General features: G+C 42.3%; 2 protein-coding genes across 19 annotated transcripts in view; one reads left to right on the top strand and one right to left on the bottom strand.

Annotated features, from left to right (window-relative positions):
• Positions 1-1,058: 1,058 nt before the first annotated feature.
• Positions 1,059-4,340, top strand: CAPS (calcyphosine). 2 transcript variants are annotated; one of them, XM_012542052.3, is made up of 5 exons: positions 1,059-1,290; positions 1,848-1,937; positions 2,030-2,207; positions 3,393-3,599; positions 4,152-4,340. In XM_012542052.3, exons 2-5 carry the CDS (start codon positions 1,858-1,860, stop codon positions 4,251-4,253), a joined length of 567 nt encoding a protein of 188 aa, XP_012397506.1. In that variant the 5' UTR covers positions 1,059-1,290; positions 1,848-1,857; the 3' UTR covers positions 4,254-4,340. The 2 variants fall into 2 exon arrangements, with proteins under 2 accessions (XP_012397506.1, XP_003760671.1); XM_003760623.4 differs by lacking the exon at positions 1,059-1,290 and adding an exon at positions 1,589-1,647.
• Positions 3,796-23,048, bottom strand: part of RANBP3 (RAN binding protein 3) — a 77,313-nt gene continuing 58,060 nt past the window's right edge. For 12 of the 17 annotated variants that reach the window (XM_023496725.2, XM_012542040.3, XM_023496723.2 and 9 more), the window contains 7 exons: positions 16,181-16,259; positions 14,682-14,784; positions 13,598-13,722; positions 13,151-13,271; positions 12,667-12,809; positions 11,101-11,281; positions 8,494-9,258 (listed from right to left, as the gene is read on the bottom strand). In XM_023496725.2, coding sequence (XP_023352493.1) covers positions 9,215-9,258; positions 11,101-11,281; positions 12,667-12,809; positions 13,151-13,271; positions 13,598-13,722; positions 14,682-14,784; positions 16,181-16,259 — 796 coding nt within the window. In that variant the 3' untranslated portion in view covers positions 8,494-9,214. Of the gene's footprint in view, positions 4,198-8,493; positions 9,259-11,100; positions 11,282-12,666; positions 12,810-13,150; positions 13,272-13,597; positions 13,723-14,681; positions 14,785-16,180; positions 16,260-23,048 lie in introns of those variants that run through there. The other 5 variants (XM_023496721.2, XM_023496724.2, XM_023496728.2 and 2 more) reach the window with 2 other exon arrangements.

Raw genomic sequence — 23,048 nt, 5'->3', positions numbered from 1 at the left:
GACTCTTGAGAATAAACCAAAGGCCATGACTCCCTTGCCGTGAATGAGGAGAAAGCAGGCATGGGATATGGACCTGGGCTATCCTATTCCTCTTGTCAGCTGAGTGTGGGGCCCAAAGTGGGAGCCAATGCTCAGGCACCCATCCTCAACTTGCCTAAATCCCTGGTGGGTAGGGGGATGGAGAGGGATCTGGGCTAAGTTGCTAATGGGTGGTGTGCCAGGATGGGGAGGGCACCTCTTTAGCCCAGAAAACTGTCCTCAATCTCCCTTTGCCTCCTTGGGGGATTCAGAAGCCTGGACCATTACTGACATACTTGTTATTTCAGTGCTATTGTCCAGTCTTTCTTTAATAGTTTGAGAAATGAAGTCCAGTTCTAATAGCCATTATAGCAATGTGGTCCTTGGCCCCAGATACTCCTGACTCTACATTCAGCATTCTTTTAACTAAACCATATTTCAGTTGACTGAATCCTAAGCACCAGGAGGATGGTGCCCACCACACACACACACACACACACACTCACTCTCTCTCTTCCTGGTCTCATAATCATAACCACTTGCCTGCAGTCACAAGATATCTGTCCTTCGTCCCTTTAGATTGAGGGTTCCAATTGCAATGGTTCAGAGTCTGAGATTTAGACCCCACAGGGAGCTTTTAAACAGGATTTCGGCAAATGTCCCCATTTTACAGACGAGCAAACTGAGACCCAAGGAACAGAAGTCTCTTCTAGATCAGGCAGTTTAGGAGCCAAGTTCCTACAACTAATTTGGGACTCAAACCTAGGTCTCTGAATTCCTCTATCTCTCCCCCAGGCCATCCCTACCTGGCACTGAGGCACTGATCACAAGGCAAGCCAAATAAACGATGTGACACTTTCAGGGAAAAGGCAGGGCTGCTGATGGCATTTTTGCAGGGGCCTGGACTGTGGCCATCTTGTGCTTCCTAGAACCTGGGGTCAATGATATCTGGCCCCCTACAGAGGCCAGTCCCCATCGATGGCCTCAGGGCCATCAAAGTGCCAAAATCCCTGTAAGATCTGAAAGGAAATGAAAACTACTAAGTCAGATTCAACTGTTTATCATCCCAAGGGCAGTAGGCTTGGCTATTGCTGACTCTAGGTAGTGAAAGGGTTACAGCTGGGAGGGTTATAACTCCTCCCAGCCCCAGTGGACACTTGGTCCCTTAGCAACGTGCAGTGCCAGGACGCTGACTTCTGGAGCTGGGGCAGAACTCCCTAGAAGCCCAGAAGAAACATCTAGACCAGCATAGTCTCTGAAGAAACACCGCAGGTGAGTGGGAGTTCTGGGGGGGGGAGGGGGGAGAGAGAACGCGGGGCAAGGGGAACGACTTTGGCCCCTAGTTGACCAAAGGACGCATCAGAGTTTGCATTTCTTGGAATTCTCAGCTTTTTGAAAGCAGTCTTTGTATTGCCCTCTTAGGGCAGCCCACCCCTTCTCAGGAGTCCTGGCACTTACCCAGGCTCTCTGAGAGCCAACTCAATACACTTAAAGGATACCTGGAACTGAGGTCATCCATTCTGCCCCTCCCAGCCTAGTCGCATCCCAAGCAGTAAGCTTTGCACTCAGGTTACAGAGAGGCAGGCTCAGAAAGCATCTGTCTCCCAGGATTATAGGTGCGGAAACAAGGTAAGGACTAGGGTTGGAGGGGAGGATGACTCCGTTTCCCTGGTTTACAAGGTTATGTTTAAAAACCCAAGCTCTGAAAGAGGCAAGGGAAGGGTGGATTACAAAATGATGTCATGACCACAGAAAGTGGCATGGGGGGGGGGAGGGGGAGGTAGTGTGAGGGGCCCCACTCCATTCACAGGAGTCATTCTTTCTTGCAGTTCACAAACTATGGAGGCCACCAATGCCATTGAGAAACTTCGAGCCAAGTGCCTGGAGCGGGGGGCATCTGGTATCAAAGGCCTGGCCAGGTAAATCTCCCCCCCTTCCCCCTGAAGCTTCTGGTTTAGGTCCCTTCTGCCCAGCAGCCAGCTACCTCCCTCTCCATTTCCCAACCCACCAGATTTTTTCGCCGACTGGATGCCAACAGAAGTCGGGCCTTAGATGCAGAAGAGCTGCATCGGGGACTGGAAGAGCTGGGGCTGGCCCTGGAGGCTGGTGAGGCTGAGCACATCTGCAAGCAGTGGGACCGGGATGGCAGTGGGACCTTAGACCTGGAGGAGTTTCTCCGTGCCTTACGGGTAAGAATTCTCCTTCCCCTTAGAAAGAGCCTGTGAAAGGGTGCATACTGGCAGCCTGGTGAGCCAGCCAACTGCAGACTGCAACAGGCATGTATTGTGCCTACCAGGCCAAGCAAGCACTGGGCTCAGCTCAAAAAGTCCCTGCTCTCAAGGGGCTTCCCTTCTATTAAGGGAAACATCCACAGAAGTTGGTACAAAGTCTGTACACATTAGATGCCTGCTCATTCGGGTGAGCTGGGGAACATCATTAACAGCAGGAAAGACCTGGAGAGGTGACCTTGAAACTAATGTTTGCAGAGAAGGAAACCAACCAGGTCTTCTGGGAGGAGGTGGTGAGGGAGCACCTTCCCAGAATGGAGCTTAGCTCACAGAAAGGCATGGAGATGGAATGCCATGAGGAATGGCATACTGGCAGGCTTGGCTTTGGGGAGGACGTGAAGGGGAGGAACTTGAAATAGGAAAGGAAGGTTGGTCCAAGTTGTGAAATGCTTTAAATGCTAAACAGGGGAATCCGTTTCACCCTGACGGCAATAAGGGACTTGAATGGCACTGTTTAAGGATGGGAAGGCCCTAGATCTGGCATCTGTGAGAAAGAAGCAGGCAGCTAACAAACATAGCTGATGTAGGGAGAGGTGAGGAGGTTTTGAATCAGAGGAAAGGGGGCAGGTGCAAACTGAGGGAGATTGTCTCTGAGGTCGAGACCTGAAAGAATAAATAGTGTCACCCTGAACAGAAGTAGAGAAATTTAGGATAGAATTGAGGAGGAAAATTGATATGCTTGGGACATGCAGATTTGGAGGTGCCCATAGGTTATCGAGATACATCTAATGGGCCAAGTACATCTTAATGTGGGACTAGAGGATGCCATTCTTACTATCTTTTATGGGGGATTCAACCCCAAAGAAGGGGCTTTCCCCTCCACCAATACTTGGACATTCCCCCTCCCCACCTTCCCCAGTCCTTTACATAAAAAAATGACACACATGGAAGGGAAGTAGTTTGCCCAGATCACAAAGAGGTAAAGAAAGGCCTAATACCAGATCTGATTCACAACGTTCAATCATGGACCATCTTCTACACGAACCTACAAGTTCCCAGGCAATAACAGATCTTTCTACAGGTTCTGGCTTTCCCTCCCACCAGGAGGGATTCTTCTATTACCATGATCTTTTCCCTCACCCCCAGCCACCCATGTCTCAGGCACGGAAGGATGTCATTGCGGCTGCCTTCGCCAAGTTGGACAAAAGTGGAGATGGCGTAGTGACTGTGGATGACCTTCGGGGCGTCTACAGTGGCCGAGAAAACCCCAAATTTCAGAGTGGCGAGTGGACAGAAGATGACGTATTCCGGCATTTCTTGGACAACTTTGATGCTGGTGACAAGGATGGACAGGTAGCCCCTTGGCTTCATGCACATATGCTTAGTTCATCAAGTTTCTCTGATCCCTAAGAGTTAGAAGATGATCATCTAGTCCAGGGATTTTTTTTTTTTTTTTTACCTGGGGTTAGGACTTTTTTTTTTGTTAATTTTGAATTCTGAAAGTTGTATTTCAACACAACTGGTTTCCTTTGTAATCCTATGCATTTTATTTTTTTATTCATTTAAAAACATTTTTCTGAGGGGTCCCTAGGCTTCACCGAGCTGCCAAGGGGGTCCATCACGGCAAAAGGAAAAAAAAAAGTTTAAGATGCCCCAATTCTATTCCAACTCCCTCTTTTTACAAAGAGGATTTATTCAAGGGTGTGCAGCTAGTAAGCAGGGCCAGGATTCCAAACCAGTCTTCCTGACCCCAAAGCCAGTACTCTTTTCACCACACTGCATGGCCTTGCTTCTTGGTACCTGGAACACCTTCCCCTTCCCCACTAAAGGGAACACAGCAGGGCATGGAGATGGGCAAGGAACAGGTCAGGCTAGGGATGGCAGACTCCTTCTGTTCCCCTGCAGGTCACTGCGGCAGAGTTCCTGGATTATTACAGTGGTGTGAGTGCTTCTGTGGACACAGATGAAGAGTTTGTGGCTATGATGACTAGTGCCTGGCAACTGTGACCAATGCTTCTCAGAACCCAAGGGAAGGAACCGGAGGGCCAGCCCTAGAAGCGCCCTCCTCCCCTTCCTTCCCTCACCCCAAGCCAGTTCGTCTTTTTCTGCCTTAGCCAAACCACTTCTGCCCTCAGCCAACTGCTTGATAGGATATTTGGGAAAGCTTCAGTATCACTGAATTTGGAGTCAGAGGAAATGAATTCAAATCCTAACTCTACCTCCTTTGACCCATTTAACTGTGGGTAAAGTCCCTTCCCTTCCTTCTCTAGGCTTCATCTTCCTTTTTCAAATGTGGGGTCCAAAAGGTAGAATGAAACTAAGAGGCCATCTAGTCCAGGCCCTTCATCCCACAATGAAAGGACCGAAATGTGGTGGCCATTCTGACCTTCACCACCACATAGCTTCTCTAAGGCCTCTTCCTCCTCTAAATTCTAGTGCTCCTAAAGGTACTCAAGTAGATGGGGCGGGCTAGAGGCTGCTCCTTTCTCAATTTGCCCTGAGAATGTTATCACTAGTCCCCTAACTTCATGGGCTTCCCTCTTATGCTTCTCTCTCCAGGATCCTAGGCATGCACGAGACACCCATCTAACCTTCCTGCTTGTCACTGGCCCTCCTGTCCCTGCCCCCACCTCACCAGGAAGGAGGCATGGGCTGTGACCCTTTAGACAGCTTGGCCAATTTAGTCTGAGAAATGCTACCCTCCCCCTCTCCAAATCTGCTCTCCTGTACCTGTGCTTTTCAAATGAAATCCATGATCCCTGGATGGCCTCTCACTTTGTTGCCTTGTCGTTCATTATTAAACAGATGGGAGGCAGGGACTGTGGGTAGGGGAAGTATATGAACCTATTTTCAAGTATTTGGAGAGGTGTTCTAAGGAAGAGGTAAAATTGGCTTTGCTTGGTCGCAAAGGACACAATTAGGTGTAACAACAAATGCAAGGTAAAGGAAGGCAGCTCTCAGCTTGATAAAAATAAAAAAAAAATTCCTCCTACCAGTGGTTCCAAAGTGGAATGCCTTCTCCCATTCTCCCATGCTAATTTTAAGGAGATGTCTGGTTGGAGACATTGGTGGGGGTACCAAAGGAATTCCTGTTTAGACAGGAGTTGGATGAAATGAATTCCTTCCTTGTTCTGGAGTTGAGATATGGCATCCTCCCCCTCTGGCTCCCACCTTTCTACCACTTTCACAAGAAGCTGGGGAAAGGGTAAAGTAGGATATAGGAGATGGGTTGGAATCCCTTATTGTCTATCACCACCTTTATGTTTACGGACAAGACACCTTTATTCATTTTCTCTATCTTTAATGAGAGAGGACCTATAGTTCTGACTCTGCTCAAAGGTACTTGTTAGGAGTGCAATGGCAAGGGTGTTGGATGGATAGATACTAGAAGACACTAGAGAGAAGATGTTCAGCATTCACTCTGCTCAGGTAGAAGCTTGGGGAGGGGTCCAGGAAAAAGCACCACTTGAACAATGACAAGACTTTGAATGTCCAGTCCTAGTTCTGTTTGTTATTGGCTGTGTGAAGCCTGAGGTACACAGAGGGAAAAGCCTTCTCTCTGGAGTTGAGGAACAGGGCTCAGAGGGCACCCCTGAAGTTCATGCACTGCGCAGGTACCTCTGGCCAAGTGAGGTGACCTCCCTGGTGTTCAGTTAGCTCTTCTCCACGATGAAGGGCGTGGCCTAGTTGGCCCTTCAGACTTCTTCTGGCTCTTGACTAGGGCTGCTAAGTCACAATCTCTTGGGAGCTACTTTTCCTCCGGTTAAGATGTGCCTGGACCCAAATCAACTCCAAGGGCTTTTCCAAAGCCCTTCTAGGATTGTGTCGAGTAAGAAACTAAGCCTACATTTGCCGGGAGGGAAAGACTCTATAGACACTCTGCTTGAACTAGGCAAGGTTGTCAGGTTACCCGGACCTCCCTGAGAGGGAGCATTGAGATGAGGAATGGTTGAGGGATCAGGATTTAAAAGGCAGCATAACTTTCTGCTAAGAGGAATTTCTATTACTCAGCGGTCTCTGATTCTGGACCAACAGGTAGAAGAGAGATGGCCCTGCTTCTGTGAAGATTTTTTAGTTCAAGAATGATGATCATTCCCTGAATAATCCAAGAAACAGTGTCAGAGCCGAAAGGGAGCCCCTTCCCGCATTTCACTTTATAGAGGGGAAGACAGAGGTAGGAAGTACAGGTTTCAGTCCAAGGATGACTCAAAGTTGAAAGTTTTCCTCCTACTGGGGACGAGTGAGCACAACAGAGCCAAACTCTAGCCTCGTAAGACAGAAAAGAACAGAGGAGAGACTACAGGTCTGGGAATCGATGACCAGGTTATTCCTGGCCCATCTACCCTGGAGCAAGCTCTTTCCTGGGCATTGATGCCCTTCATTTGGCAGATTCAGACTGTTAGAGATGGAAGTTGATCTTGTCTGCTCTCTTTGTTTTGTTGTTGAATAGTACCTACAAAGTTGAGAATCCCTAACAAGGTCTCTGAACCAGTTGAGAATGCTAGTTTAGCTTCCCTCAGAAAAAGTGACTTCTAATCTTGTGTGGCAAAGAGCACAAGGCAGCAGACCCAAGTTTTTGTTAAAAGTTTTAATGTAATTCCCAAATACATTTCATATGACAATCTTACATAAATCTTCCAAAACACATGGGCTTTATCTGGTTTTACCTGTCACTAGTTTTCTAAGGCTGAAAGCAGGAAGTGTAATAAAGTTTAGCTCTGGCCTCTGTCTCTCATTGGATGGGGCTTCAAGATAATCTGGGTCAAATTTTCAAAAAGTTTCTTGTATGATGAGCTAAAGCAGAATCTGTCCCTCTTCACAGTGCAGAAAGAACTCTGCAAGGCCTTCACACAAAGCTGCCCTTTCCAACTTAGCAGCTGACAAGTCTGAAGAATGACCCCAATAGTGGGTGAGATTTGTGTGGAAGTACGGCTGGATCTTTCCAACACGACCCAAGACTTGCTGGTCCCATCTTCTCTCTGGGTTTTGGCCAAATCAGTGTGAGACCACCTGGGTTGGGGAGGGTGAGGAAACAGCACCAAGCTCACCTGCAGAGCCTGAGGACTCTGGAACTGTGAGTTTTGTCATCCAAGAGGGACTTTAACTAAGTTGAAAATGTGTTTAAATGTCCTGATATCAAGGCAGCACTGGGAGACATAAGGGGAGGAAAGAAGTCCAGAAGATAATGACAAAGTTATTTTGTCAGCAGCCCAGGTCTGATGGCACCGCTGGGATGTTAACCCTCCCAGAGAAACTGCTAATAGTCCCAGGATGAAAGTAGTCAAAAGCAAAAGAAATTCCTAAATGGAAAGGATTTCAGTTCCCACTACCATGGGAAGGACCAAGAAGAGTGTCCTATTTGTGGTGGGCACCAAGAGCTCAAGTCAAATCCAGTTGTGTTAAAAGGAATCACAGATTTACTTATATATAACTATCCCTAAACTCTAGAGATAAATCAGGGTTATGTCCTGAAAGCCTAACTCTTTCTTGACACTGATCAATGGGGTAGCTGTTCTCTCCCTGACATGGTGGACATAGGGCTGGGGATTACACTACCGGCTGGAAGGACATGTGAACTTGATATGGCATGGGGTGAAGTGAACAGGCCAGGGAAGAACAATTCCCCACCCTTTAACCTGCCCATATCGGAAGACTAAGCTGGAGAAACAGTCCCCTTTCCCTCTAGTTGGTGAGGTGGGAGGGAGCCCCACCTCTTTAGCATCCTAACCTCAGCTGCTCCCATGGTGGTGTGTTCATGCAAATAGGAATTATCAGGGAAAAGAAGGAATCATTGTATCAAAATATCAAAGGAAGGGGAGAAAGAAAAAAAAATTCAAACAACTCCAAAGACCTAGCTCCATGACTGGCTCCACTGGTGCAAAGACCCATTATTTTCAGGAGTAACTAACTTGGAAGTTAGTTTCAGGGAGGCTAACAGGTGTTCCCCACTAGCTGTTGTTACTGGGCCACTGAGGGACATCTATCTGTGAGCTTGCACCTGGCCAGAAAAAAAACTGACTAAGCAAATGGTATATAACACCTATTATATAGAGTGGCTTAGCTCTCCCTTAAATAGTAACAGAAAAGTACAAAACAATAGAGCTTTGCTTTCTCAACACACAAGCCATCTTATTAAAAACTAAAAAAAAAAAAAAAAAAAACAACCAAAAAAAAAAAAAAAAAACCTTTTTAAAAAAGGATCAGCACAATAGAAATCCCCCCCCCCCCCCCCCCCCCCCCCCCCCCCCCAAACAATATTGGACACAGGAGAGGAAGGAGTTAGTGAAACACCCACTGGGCCCTTCAATGCTGCCTGGAGGCTTGGACCTGGGCAACAGGGGCCAGTGGAAAAAAGAATGGGGCCCTGAGCCTGGCCAGACTGCCCTTGTGGTGAAATGGACAAGATGAAAATACTCAAGCTGTCCATTCTCCAAGGAGCCCAAACCTGGGAGGTGGAGCAGATTGAGGGTGATGATTTAAGGGAACAGAAATTGCTCAGTGTTGCTTCCCTGCAGTTGGACAGGGGCTCCAAGAGTCAGATGGTAACAAGGGGAGGAGGACAGACAGACCCAAGAGCTATGGCTAAAGCCCTGGGAGGGGCTGCAAAATGATTTTCCGGAGGCCGGTGCCACATGAGCTACTGAAGAAACAGAATCCTCAGGTCCCAAGGAGGGGTTGTGTGTGACAAGTCAATGTGCCATTTCAATGAAAAGAGGGGAAAGGAAGGTTATTTTTCTGCTCATCAATATGATGAGCTTTCATGTCCCAAACCACATTCAGGCAGTTTTCTGAGTCTGCTTTGTGTGGAATCTACTGATCCAGACCAAAGAAACGAACAAACAGAACAGGGATGCATGGTTCCTAAGTCCTGGAGCCGCCAACACTGCCTGGAACGATCGCGGCGCCTGCCGGGGGAAGGGGGGAGAGTGGACAAGCAGCAGCCTTGCAAGCAGATGAGCTTCCAGCTGCTATGTGCTCCCGACTGTCTGCCCATCCCCTTCATCACCGGTGCCTGAAAACAAAGCACAGGGAGGCACCTCACTCACCCTCCAAGAACAAAGTCCCACAAGTCCCTTCCCATAGGTTATTTGAGAGTAGAACCGGGACAAGGACCCATTCATCTCAGAACAAAAAGCCTCCGGGAAAAAAATTTTTTTTAAAAAACCATATGCATATTTAGCTATCTTTTTAGAGACTCCATCTTGTATTTGGGAAAGAAGCCAGCGACTGCAGATCTAAGCAGCAGCTCCCTCTGGGTCAAATAATCCTGAGGGTCATGGCTGGAGCTAAATATGCATAATTAAGGGCTTTGGCAATTTTAATGGAGCTATATAAATCAGTTATTCATATCATTATGATGACATTCACAAATGACTGATTAGTAATGAGTTGGTTATTAGGGATGTCTGGCAATGATTCTAATTAAAATGCTTATGTCTGAGAAGGGGGAGAGTGAGGGATTGAAAACAGGAGTGAGAAACTAATCCATTCAGCATGGAGGTTAGTTCTAAGAATGTGGTATGACAGGAAGAAAAGGACAGGAGGATAAAAAGTGAGTGAAGACAAGTATCTACAAGTTACTGACATTCAACTTCACTGCCAGGGATCAGCTTGACCTGTTTCTACCTCTCCCAATAGGTTACACCAGATTACTAGAGTGGTCCTGGACATAAAAACACTTGAAGCCTTGCACTAGACGTATGAATGCCAAGAGGACAGGGACACAGTCCCAGCTACATTTAAGGCCTCCATCAATGCACACCACAGGGTACTATGGCCTCTTCTCAATCTTCTTTCTTCTTGGTCTCTCTGCAACTTTTCACATTGTCCATCACACTTCTCTCTAGGTTTTCATAACCCTGTTCTCTCCTGGTTCTCCTATCATTCCTTTTCAGTCTCATTTGCTGGATATACACCTCATTAACTGAAGGAGTTTCCCAAGGCTCTGGCCTAGGCCCTTTTTTTTTTTCTCCCACTACATTGTGCTTAGTGATCTAAGCAGCTCCCTTGGATTCAATTAATACTTCTATGCATGATTCCAGACTCTTAGGCTCACAGTTCCAGTAAGATAATAGCTCATAGATATTTTAAACTCAACATGGCCAAAACTGAACTCATTATCTCTCCCCCCAACCCCAATTCTCTTCTGAGTGTCCCTATTGCTCTACAGGGTACCATCTTCCTGATCACCTCGGTACAGGACTTAGGTGTCATTCTCAGTCCTTCACTCTTACTACACCATTCCCCCCCACCCCCCTTCCCATCCTCTGCCTTGCCAAGTCCTGTCCTTGACACTTTTGCTACATTTTTCCTGTCTCTTTCACTCCTCTGAAACCAGCACAAGCCCTTATTACCTTAAGCCTCAATTACTTTAACATTTCAGTTCATTTTCCTGTCTCTATGGTCTCATCCAAGTCTATCCTCCACTTAGTTGCCAAAATGATCTTCCCAAAGCATGATTCTGATCATGTTACCACCGTATCTCTCCTTCACAAATCTATCCTACTGGCTCCCTATTACCTACTTCCAGATTCAAATTTAAAATCTGCCATCTGGCTTTTAAATCTCTTCATGACTTGTTCCATTTATAACTTTGTTTTACATTTTCCTCTCTCCATCTCTTCTACTGGGCAATGACAGTGCTTCCCTGTTATTCCCTGAACATGACTACCATCTCCCAGCTGTCCCTCCATGGCTGCTGCTCCGCTGTTCCTTCTCTTCCTCAGCTAAAATGCTCCAAGGGGCCCTTTCCAATCCCCCAATGTCAATGGCTTCCCTATGAGACATCTGCATCTGCACTTGTGCATCTGCACTCTCAGTCACAGTCAGGATGGCCTGGGGCCAGACTCCTCACCCCCTCCGGTGGATGCAGAAGGAGCCAGAACATCATCATCGCTGTCCTCCTCATTTGACTGTGTCACTTCAGGCTCTGGAGCTGGGATCTTGGTCTCCTGTTCTTGCTCTATCCTGCTGCGCAATGCTAAGATCCGGTGATGCAGTGCTGCAAACAGCTGCCCAGTATCTTTGGAGCTGGCCTAGAAAGGAAAAGGGTAGTTGCAGAAAGAGAAAAGATTAGGACTAGAAAAGATTAGGAAAAGATTAGGACTAGAAGGCAAGGGGGAGGGGGACAATAGATCCAGGTCCAAGGTTCAAGTGCCGTTACAAACTTTCTTTCTGTTTCAGGATTCTCCAAATGGAGGGAGCAATATTATAAAGTTTAAAGAGACTAAAACCACTCTGACATAAGAGGCAGCAAAGACTGAGGGGCCAGTAATGTGTTTGAAAAAAAGACAAATGACCAGTCCAGGGAAGGAATCATAAAGTTCATCTTTCTAGGAAAAAGGAAATAAATGCAGATGTGAAAAAAAAAAAACCTGGCTGAGAACCAGAAAAACCTGGATTCAGCCAAACCTGCCAAATAAAAACCAGCCAAGTTACCTTCCCTGTTTGGATCTCTACTTCCTTATATATAAAAGAAGGGAGTTCCTTCTGGCTCTAAACCCAAAGATTCCAATCACCTAAGGGCTTTGCTCACCAAGGTCAGCACAAGAGAGGTCCCTCACTTACTGAGTCTGGACAGTGATTGCTCCTCCATCTGCACTCTGTTACCTGCTAGCAAGAGCCAAGGAAATGTGAAAGCACACTCTACTTAGCCCCATCTATCCAAGAGATGCTCCAATGCTACCAAAGGCACTGTCCATCTTAGGAATGCCTCATGCAATTACTCATTCTTATTTCCTCTTGTAAAAAATGAAGATTCTTCTGCTTAGTTTATAAGGGCTTCGGAAAGGTGTCCTACACTCATTTTCTAATTTGCTCCCCAGCCAGCCCTCTTCTACTTTGGTCAGGCTGGTTTTCCTTGCTATCCTCAACACCAGTCCAACATCATTTGTTGTCTTGATTCAGATCATTGCCCTTGATTAGGATGTACACATCACCCCGATCCCCTACTCTTGACTGCTAAACTTGGAGACATGGATATAAATTCCATCTATACACAAATGTGAGCATTTACCATTTAAATTCTAGCTATTATTTGAGGCTCAGTTCAACACCCTAGTTTCTCTGTGCTACCCCGACTAGTCAAAGCCTTGCTGATCTCTCTAACAACCCGTACAGCTGCTGTTATTAAATCTAAATGCAACCCTGAATTTTATTGTGTCTTGTACCCTATCTGGTGTCCCTTTAGGATCTTTACAGGTAGGAGTGAGCCTCCGTCCTTGGGTCTTACTGCTCCTATTCCTTCCCATTCCTCCACCTGCCGTGCCTGGTACAGGCTAAGCACACAGGAGGTGCTGGGCTTGTACAACTCAAACCCCACCCCAAGTGTGGTCAGAGGCCATGTGAAAAACGGACCTTGTCTAAGACAAGAATGAACTGCAAGCTCCTTCATGAGGAGGATCCTGTTCCCAGAACTTACCGAGATCAAGAACACTTTGACTCCCTGATCCTCAGTGTCCATGGCTGTGATTCGGATGCTCTTCTCACTGGCTTTGTCAATCTGCATCTGTGCCCATAGCTTGGTGTTGAGGATAAGCCGCAAGCTCCCTTGGGTCCGCATTACTGAAAGCCACAAAAGCCGGCAGGTCAGTCAGAAAAGAGCTAAGCTGCAATCCTGCTGTCCCAAGAGGGCAGACACACAAGGGGCATGCACTAGTCCTACTAGTTCTTCCCAAGTTCTGCAGCTAACATTTCCCGATTAAGCTAATCAAGGAGGGAAGCTATTTGGTTTTCTACTTGCAAAAACAATGACCCTCCAGAGGCTGGGAGAGTAGACAGAGGAGGTGGTAGAGGACACAGACTCATTTTTCTCCTGGACAAGACAGGGCTTAGGAGCGGGCAGAACATTCAGGACATTAGGAGGGGAAAGGGAAAGCTTAGGCTTGCCTTGGAGCTCTCCTTACCCAGTCGAGATTGTAACGTCCCATCATCTGTTGAAGCCATGTCATTAAGTCTGAGTAGTCCTCTGCCTCTTTCCACCCAAGACTGTGATGTTTTGTCAAACACAAACAACTTGCATTGGATCTGTAACACAAGAGAAATCCTTATTCACTGAAGGTGGCAGAGATAACTGGCTATAGGGTCTCCCAGGGATCAGATCAGGCTTCTCTATCATCTGAGAGAACTTGAGGACTTTTAGGGTAGGGCCTGGGAGCCATTTGCTCCCCAGGCATGTAGTCCAATTATATAAAACATACCACATGGCCAAACTGCTTTCTGAAGTCCTGGGAGTGCCACTTATTATCAAGCCCAATCAGGATGCTTTGGGCAACTACTCCTATCGCCAAGAACCCCTTAAGATGGGACACGCTGACTGGTCAAAGCTGCTTTTTGTTCAGTTTCCACCTTACCTGTAATACGTTGCTCTCTGCCTCTTCGCCGGTGATCACTTCCACCTTTTCTAGTAAACACTTCCTGGCTGTGGCCTTGGTGTAGGCAGCTGCTGATTCTGCCAGTGACTCTGAAACATTATTAGCTAAACAACATTTTCCATGTTTGTTGGGAAAGGGGAAGAATTTATCCATCACAAAAACACACACAAAAGATAATTAGCCTGATCATCTAGCCCCAGTATGGCAAGATAGTGGACAGTCAGAAGAAGTGCCCCCATGAACAAATCTGAGATTAGGTACTACAAGAAAAACTTCTTATACACATATATTTTTATTTTATACAAAATATATTTTTGATATCATAAATCCTTATTAAGAAACCTCTAAACATATACCTCTACAAAGTGCATCCCTGGAAAGTTTTATTGATTATTAATAAGGAGGATGTACCAATTACTTATGATGGGCAGCACTAATAACAGCCAGTGTATTTGGTAACAGGAGTTTTCCTTTTTGTTAAGTGGGAGGCAAGTATTAGATTAGAAAAAATTGGAAGAAACTGGAGATTATCCATTCAAATGGCCTGATTTCACAGAGAAAGAAACTGAGGTTAAGAGACCATAAAATGGCCTGAGGTCAGATAGCTAACAAGTATTAGTAGAAGAGACCTCAATAAAAAGATTCCTGAAATCTTTAGATTTTCTTTAGACTTTCTTTAACTAATGAAAAATAATGCTTCCAATAAAAAAAGAGTGTGAACTATCACTAACTCTCGCTAGAGATCAGCTACACGGCTGACCCTGGGACCAGCTCTTCAGGCTATATATGACTAACTCACTTTGAACACAGTAAGTATGATGTTTATTGCCCAATAAGTCATGACAGATTTGTTATTTTCAGAAATGGTTCCAAAGTCTATCTTGCAAAGTTGCACGACTTCTGACTTGGAAGATTCAGGCATTTAGGCTTTCTGAACAATCTATAAGAGGTCTCTCTCTTTTTTTTTTGTCCTGAATCACCAAGACTCCTTAAGTAATTTTAAATGCTGTCTGCAAAACCAGCCAATCCCTAACTGTTCTCACATAGGATGTTCATGGTTTACCTTTCTCAGGGGTGGCTTCTAGGGAGGAGGATTCTGAGCCAGATTCAGCAGCAGTATTGTCCTTGCTGGCATCTATACTAGATTCACTAGATTTTGGTGGACTCTGCAGGGGACAAGAAATACGTGAGATGAAATCACTGTAAAGAAGAAAACTTCTAGGTGAGAATGATAGCCACTCATGACCTACAAATCTTATTTCCCCTTCCTTCTTACTTTTTTCATAAAGGACTGGCATATCTGTCAGTGTCTGGTTAAACTGGGGACATCTGATACTGTACAGACTGGCTTTCCTGGATTCAACCTATCCACGCACATTTCACCCCAGAAGCTGTCCTTAAGATGTCTTGTGGGAAGTGGGAATCAAGCTCTGTTATTTTCCACTGCCAGAGGCATCAGAAAGCCAGGTTTCAGCAGGAGATAGAAACTATTTCACTATTTCTGTTGTTCTCTCCTTCCCTTTTTTCCCCCAACTTCCTGGGTTTTATGCAAATATCTTTTCTAGTTAGCAGTTTAATCTTCAGAGATTAATTTTTGTGGAAAGAAAAACAGGAATTAAAAGGAACATACTTTCTTCTCAGCAGTATACAGTATCTACACAAAATTTGACCATATATTAGGATATAAACCACCACCAACTGCAGAAAAGCAGAAATAGTAAATACATCCTTTTCAGATCAAAACGCAATAAAAATTACATTCAGTAATGCATGATAGATTAAAATTTAAATGGAAACTAAATAATCCTAAAAAATAAGTGCGTCAAAGAACAAATAATAGAAACAATTGATAAGGATGCTAAAAATGGTGACTTCATCTGTACCTCAGAGTATACACGCTGACAATGAGAAGTCTGTATTCTCAAGTCACAAGGTCCAAGCCACTTAAACTTTATTTTTGTTTGTTTTTTTACCTTACTCTGTTCCCATGCCTTTATGTGATAAATAAGATTGTCCTTTTAATAAGTTGAGACTTTATATATTTGATCTACTAGCATGCTTAACAAAGCCTCAGAGCATCATAAAGTTCTAGGACTAGAAAGGACTACAAAGTCACCTAGTATAATTTCTTAATTTTATACCGAAAGCAACCAGGTCTTATGCTGAAGAATACTTGCCCAAAGACACACAAGTGGAAATTAAGTTTCATACAATGATAATTCTACTATGCCATTATCCCCCATTAATACAATATGTTTGTAATTACAAATGAAGAGAACCTGTTTAAAGAATAATTTTTTCCATGTCATAAAAAGCCTCTCTTGTTCTGTCTTCCCCAGGAAAAGACCTGTCATCTGTAACTTAACAATTCTTTAATGTTTACACAATGATTTATTCACAAGAGTCAAAAGAAGTAAAGAATGCTAGTACTATCATCTCTATTTTCAGGGAGGAAGGGAGAGGAAGCAAATCTGAAGATTGCGAAAGAGCAATAAGTGGCAAGTTAGAACAGCGAGGGTATTTGTTCAAGGTAACACAGTTGAGCAAATGTGAGAAACTCACCAGCACTCTTTCACTCATGTTCTGTCCAAATACAAATTTGTTGCTGGAGGCATCAGCATTATTTGTTGAGTTCTCTAAACTGAAGAGAAAGGCTATCATTAATAAGGCTAAATGAAATACTAAACTATTAATCTGATGCATTCTCAGGTAACATATGAGCATGGCAGAGGATACACATGAAAGCTGACATTAACATGTCACTTAGGGTTTACAAAGTACATTCATTACATAAAATATCCCATTTGATCTTATCAACATCTTATGAGGTTATGATTATTCCTATTTTCAGATGAGGAAAGAAGCTCAAAAAGGTTAAGACATTGTTAAGAATCAAACAAGTCATTTCCTCTATGCTGTTCACCACCAACCTCCTCCCCCAAATGCCATTAGTTGGCATAGGAGCCTATAAATTACAGGCAATACCTAAATTTCCTAAAATTAGCCTCCTTGTCATTTTGTAAAGCAAATAATTTTCTAATACAATCTATATACCACAGCTTGTTTAGTCTTTCCCCAAGTGAAGGGGCATCTTCCCCTTTGCCATCACAAAAAGAGCTGTCAAATATTTTTGAACAGATAGGTTCTTTTCCCTTTTTTGGGATATTGACCTAGCAGCAAAATACTGCTGATCAAAGGACATGCAGTTTTATATCCCTTTAGGCATAGTTTCAAATTACTTTCCAGAATGATGGAATAGTTTACAACTCCAACTAGTGCCCCAGTTTGCCCACATTCCCTCAAACATCTAACATTTTCCTTTTGTCATTATTAGTCAATCTGATAGGTGAGGTAGGTTGTTTTAGTTTCCATTTCTCTAAGTAAGTGATTTAGAGCATTTTTTCGTAAGTACAGGTAACTTTTTGTCTGAAAATTGCCTTTGATAATTTATCAACTGTTATATTTTTATAAATTTGACTCAGTCCTCTATATATTTAAGAAATTAAGCCTCTATCAGAAACTTGTTTCCAAAATTTTTTCTATATTGTTTAATTAATTAATTTCTTATAATTGTGGCTGCACTGGCTTTGCATAAAAAATATAATTTCACATTTTGTAAAGCTCTTTATATTTTGGTCCCAAATTCTTCTCTTGTCCATAAATAACAGTTATCACCCATTAGGTGTAAATACCCATTTTGACCTTATTCTGATAGAGAACACGAGATTTTTTTTGATATTTTTTTGATCCAATTTCCCCACCCCAGCAATTTTTGTCAAATGAGCTTTTATTCCAAAAACTTCCACCTCTGGGTTTATCACACATCAAGACTACCATGGTCATTTATTATAATGTAATTTGTACCTAATCTATTCCAATGATCCATTTTTTATTACCACTTTATAATATAACCTGAGATCTGATATGACTAGATCACTTATTTTTTTATAATCAATTGATTCCCTTGATGTCCTTGAAATTTTCCCTTCCAGATGAATTGTTTTTCCCAGCTCTTTAAAATAATTTTTTGAGTTTGATTGGAATAGCATTGAATAGATTCATTTAGGGAAAACTGTCATTGCTATTATATTGGACTTGGCCTATCCATGAACAATTAACATTTTCCCAATTGTTTAGATCTGATTTTAGTGTGAAGTGTTTTATAACTGTGTTTACATAGTTCCTGGATTTGTCATGGCAAATAGACGAGTATTTTATATTGTCTAACGTTGTTTTAAATGGAATTTCTTTCCATCTCCCACTTTGGGGCTTTGTTGGTAATGTCTAGAAATTCTGATGATTATGCCAAGTTGTTACTTCAACTAAGTTTTTTTTTGGGGGGATAGATTTTTAAAGTATACTACCATATTATCTACAAAGAATGATAGTTTTGTTTCCTCATCACCAATTATTTTAATTCTTTTCTTTTAATTTCTTTCTTCTTTTACTGCTATAGCTTATTTCTATAGCTAATATTTCTAGCACAATATTAAACAGGTGATAATGGGCCTCTATTAAAATACACCATCTAACTGCACCCTCTCTATAGTGTTTTTAATAGAAATTGGGTACTGTATTTTATCAAAGGTTTTTTTCTGGGTCTATTCAGGCCCAGAATTCTGGTGGTTTTTGGTGATGTTTTCCTAATACATAATTGACAATATATTGGTATTTCCTAATATTGAACCAGTCAAATATTCCTAGTATAAATCCCACCTGATCACAGTGTATGATACATGTTGCTATAATCTCTTTGCTAGTAGTTCATTTAAAATTTTTGCAATGATATTCATTAGGTGTTAATGATTACGCCTAAGTGAAGGGGCAGATCAATTCTCCAAGATCCTCCACAGCTGTAGATCATAACACTTGAAGGAGTTGCAAAGCAGCCTTTACAAATGCAGATGTTCCTTGTGGATTGGGAATGAAATAAATTGGAGGCAAGAAAGAAGAGGAAAGATGTCAGAATGCAATTGCCTCTCAGTCTCCTTGTATCATCATCATCTTCTCACATGAAGAGATCCATTCTACAGGTCTGTTAAGACCTCCAGCAGCCACTGGGTGGCTCCCATATCACAACAATAAGGGAAATTTATCTACAATTTTCTATTTTGGCTTTTCCTGGTTTAGGTATCAGCACTATATTTGTATTATAAAAGGAATTTAATAGGACTCTGAAATTTTTTTCAAGTAGTATAGGGATTGTTCTTTAAATGTTTGGCAGAATTCATTTGTGAATCCATTTGGTCCTGGGAGATTTTTTCTTTTTTGATGGCTTGCTCAATTTCTTTTTCTCAGACTGGGTTAAGTATTTTTTTCTCCTCAACCTGAGCAATTCAAATTTTTATATATATCCATCCATTTCTTTTCAGATATAATTAGGTAAGAAAGCTCCTAACAATTGTCTTAATTTTCTCTTCATTGGTGTTGAATTAAACCCCTTTCACTTTTGAACTCATAATCTGGTTTTCTTTCCTTTTTAAAAAATCAAATTAACTAATAGTTTATATACTTTGTTTTGTTTAGAAAACCAGCATTTAGTTTTACTTATTAGTTCAATGGTATTTTTACTTTCAACTTTATTAATCTCTTTAATTTGGGGGATTTTCAATTTGTTTAATTGGGAATATTTTGATTTCATCTCTACTTGTTGCTGCCCCAATTGATCTACTTTGTCTTTATTTTACTTATGTTAAGGAATCAGATATATACATTTTACTGTATCACTTTGGTTGCCCCCCAAGAAACTTTGATTATGTCGTCTCACTGTCATTTTAATAAAATTATCAATTGTTTCTATTATTCTTTGATGCACTTATTTTTTAGGATTATTTAGTTTCCATTTAAATTATAATCTATCATGCATTACTGAATGTAATTTTATTGTGTTTTGATCTGAAAAGTATGTATTTACTATTTCTGCATTTGGTGGCAGTTTATATCCTAATATAGGGTCAAATTTTGTGTAGATATACTGCTGAGAAGAAAGTATATTCCTTTCTATACCCATTCAGTTTTTTCCAAGAGAGCTATCATCTCCAGAATTTTATTCACACTTTTATCTTCTTTCTTGCTTTTTGTTAAGATTTATCTAACAAAGTTAGTTAAGTTCTGAGAAGGGAACACTGAGACATTCTAGTAGTATAGTTTTATTATCCATTTCCTGCTGTACCTCATTCAACTTCTTCAAAATTTTTAGATACCATAGCAAATGGAATGATATATACCATATGGTATATATGTAAACATATTTGATACATATATGTTTAGTACTGATAGGACTTTATTGTCTATAGTACCCTTCACTAAGAGCTTCTCTCATTATCTTTTAAATTTTTCTTTTTGCTGAGATCATGATTACTACCCTTCCTTTGCTTCAGTTGAAGCATAATAAATTTCGCTCCAGACCCTTATGCGTCTATCCCCTTCTCTCTCTCCTCCCCCTTTCCTTCCTTACCAGTGTTTTTTTATCACTGTCTTCCCCAATCTACCCTACTTTTTTTCAGTGTCCCTTGTTGATGAATATTTTCTGTTTTTCTTTTTTATATTTCTCTTGAGTCATATTTGGAGGTAGTTTTTTACTGAGCTCCAATCTATTTCATTCAATGTTCATCAATCCCCTCACCTCCTTCTCCCCATATTTTTGGTTGTAATCCTTTGCCTTCCAATATATATTATATTCCAAGCTCTTTGGTTCTTTCAAATCCTGTGTAATCCTGACCATAGCAGTACATTCTCCTCGATTTGTGAGCTGTAGAATATGGATATTCCTGGGAGTTTTCATTTTGGGATCTCTTTCAGGAAGCAACTGGTAGATTCTTTCCATTTCTATTTTGTCCTCTGGTTCTAATTAAGGAATTATTTTCTTTAATGAACTTTTGTGTTTGACCAATTCTGTTTTTAGGGAGTTATTTTCCTTGGTAAATTTTTATATTTCTTTTTCCATGCTGTCAACTTTTGTGTGTATATAGGAGGCAATTGAGATTGACTTAGCAGGGTCATACACACCTAGAACAGTCAAGTGTCTAAGGCTGGATTTGAACTCTTGTCCTCCTGACTCAACTCCTGAATGGAGTTGATGCTCCATTCATTTTGCCACCTAGCTCCATCTACTGATTCATGACTCCTTTGCATTACTCTCATTCCTTTTCCCAAATTTTCTTCTACTTTTCTAAATTGCTTTTTAAGAGACTTTTAAAGCTCCTCCAGAGTTTCTTTTTGGGTCTAAGACCAAATTATATTTTTCTTAGAGACTCCCTATATACCCATTTTGACCCTATTGTTTTTGCCTAGATCCTCCTTAGCAACTTTCTATAATCAAATTCATTTTTTTGTTTTTTGTTTTTTTCTATCTTTTTGTTGTTGTTGTTGGAGGGACATGGTGTTTTTATTTTAGAGTTGGGTTCTGGCCTGCACTGTCCTAAACTTTTTGTGCTGGGTCTCAGAGTCACTGGGTTTTAAGGATTAGTGTTTTCAAAATTACATATATATGTTATAACAGTGGAAGTTATCCTCTTGTCTTATACTGGGATGGGGGAGGAGTAGGATGCATGGAGCTTCCTTGTTGATCCCCTTCTGGGTGTAGGATTTAACTGCTGGCCTGCCCCAGAAGTGGGGGATATTTCTGCTGGGTTGCTTTGTAACAGTTTTTTTGGTGGCTGACCCTGAGGGAGGTATCTTGTTATTGCTTGGTCTCAGAGGCTGGGCCCTATAGCTAGGTTGTTATGGAAACAGAGCTTCTCTGAAAGCAAGCTCTGGAGGAGTAATCTGGTCTCTGAAGGAGGACAGAGTGGCTATGGAAATGGAATCTCTCTGCTGGCTGGCCCCAGGGGCGAAGGTCTCACTAGTGCTGGTCAGTAATGAAGTTAAGGCCCAGCTAGTAGCTTGTGCTAAAAATGGGGTGGCTGGGATGAAGAGCTGGGCTGGAGCTTTGCCCTGCTGAACAGACTGCTCCTGTACCGGAGGGCTGCTGGCTCGCAGCAGAGCAGGGGGCCTCCTGAGTGCTCACAGACCATACTTTACTCTTTCTTGCTGTGTTGGTAAGCTGCTTCCCTGCTCCCAGATCAATTCTGAGGTGGTTTGGAGAATTTGGAAGGGCTTTTTAGGGTGGGTTCTTTCTTCACTCTGCCATCACGACACATTTCTACCCTCATTTGAGAGATGAGGAAACTGAGGCCAAGGAAGATAAAACCAATGTCAGGCAGGACTGGGGCTCCAAACAGCTATGTATGATGCCACCTGTCTTCTGGAGCTTTTTTTTTTTTTGGTAAGGCAATTGGGGTTAATTGACTTGCCCAGGATCATACACTTATAGGAAGAATTTATTAAGTGTCTGAGGCTAGATTCAGATCCTCCTGAATCCAGGGCCAGTGCTCTATCCACTGCCCCATCTAGCTGCCCTCACCTACCTGTCAAAGAAAACTAATTCTCTACCTATAAAGTTTCCATTCTATTTGAAGAATATAACCTACAGAGATCACTCAACAGAAAATAATAAGTAATTGAGAGAGGCACAAAAAGCCTGTAGCAATCAAGGAAAGGCTCTAAGAAATGACTCTGGATCTGAGGCTCAAAGGGAACTGGGGATCCCCAATTTAGGGGGTAAGGAGGAACAACATTCCAATCACAGTGTATGTAGAGGTAGAAGACATGCTGCTATGGATGAGGATTAGAAAGGAGAGTTTGTTTCAGAATGGAAAGAAATGTGGAGGACTTTAAATGCCAAAGTTAAGTTTCAATTTTATGCCAGAGGCAATAAGGACCCAAAAATCATCTATGGTTTTGTTAACAGCAATCTCAGCAGAATTGTGCTGAGAGAGACCATACTCCAACGGGTTGAGGAAAGACTAGGTGGTGAAGTATAGACACAGGGATAATTTTCAACAAATTTAGCAAGAAAAAAAAAAAAAGAAAAAAGATTAGCATGCCCTGAGGATGTATATTACAGGTTAGTAGAAAGATGCCAATAGTGAAGGAGAGATAACTATTCAGAATCAATCAGAAGATACAAAGCAATACAGTAGAGAAGATTTCCAATCAGATTCCCCATTTATAGTAATTGGAGAGATCATGGCCTTTACCTCAAGGTTTTCAAGAGGTTTCCTTCAGAAAGAAATAAAATTCTTTTGTTTCCCAAGTTTTAGGTTGCTTTTGTCCATAGACCTTTGCAAAGAGCTAAACTGACCAATGTAAGCTGAATAGACTCCATATCCATCAAAGTACTCAAGAAGATCAGTCTAAAAAGGAGCATAAAGGCATATACCCCAAAACTAACTTGTTTCAAATGTTTTAGTACATAAGAGAAGTAGAGATAAAATACTATGAGAGTTTTGGAAGGAGTAATAACTTCTGAGATGTGAAACTAACATATTAGCAGAGGAATATGTTTCATTTGACAGGGACTTCATTTAGATGCTTTGCAACAATGAAA

Source organism: Sarcophilus harrisii, chromosome 1, assembly GCF_902635505.1.
Source record: "Sarcophilus harrisii chromosome 1, mSarHar1.11, whole genome shotgun sequence".
Taxonomy (NCBI): domain Eukaryota; kingdom Metazoa; phylum Chordata; class Mammalia; order Dasyuromorphia; family Dasyuridae; genus Sarcophilus; species Sarcophilus harrisii.
Note: the sequence above shows the minus strand (reverse complement) of the source record. Positions and strands in the feature narration are given on the sequence as shown.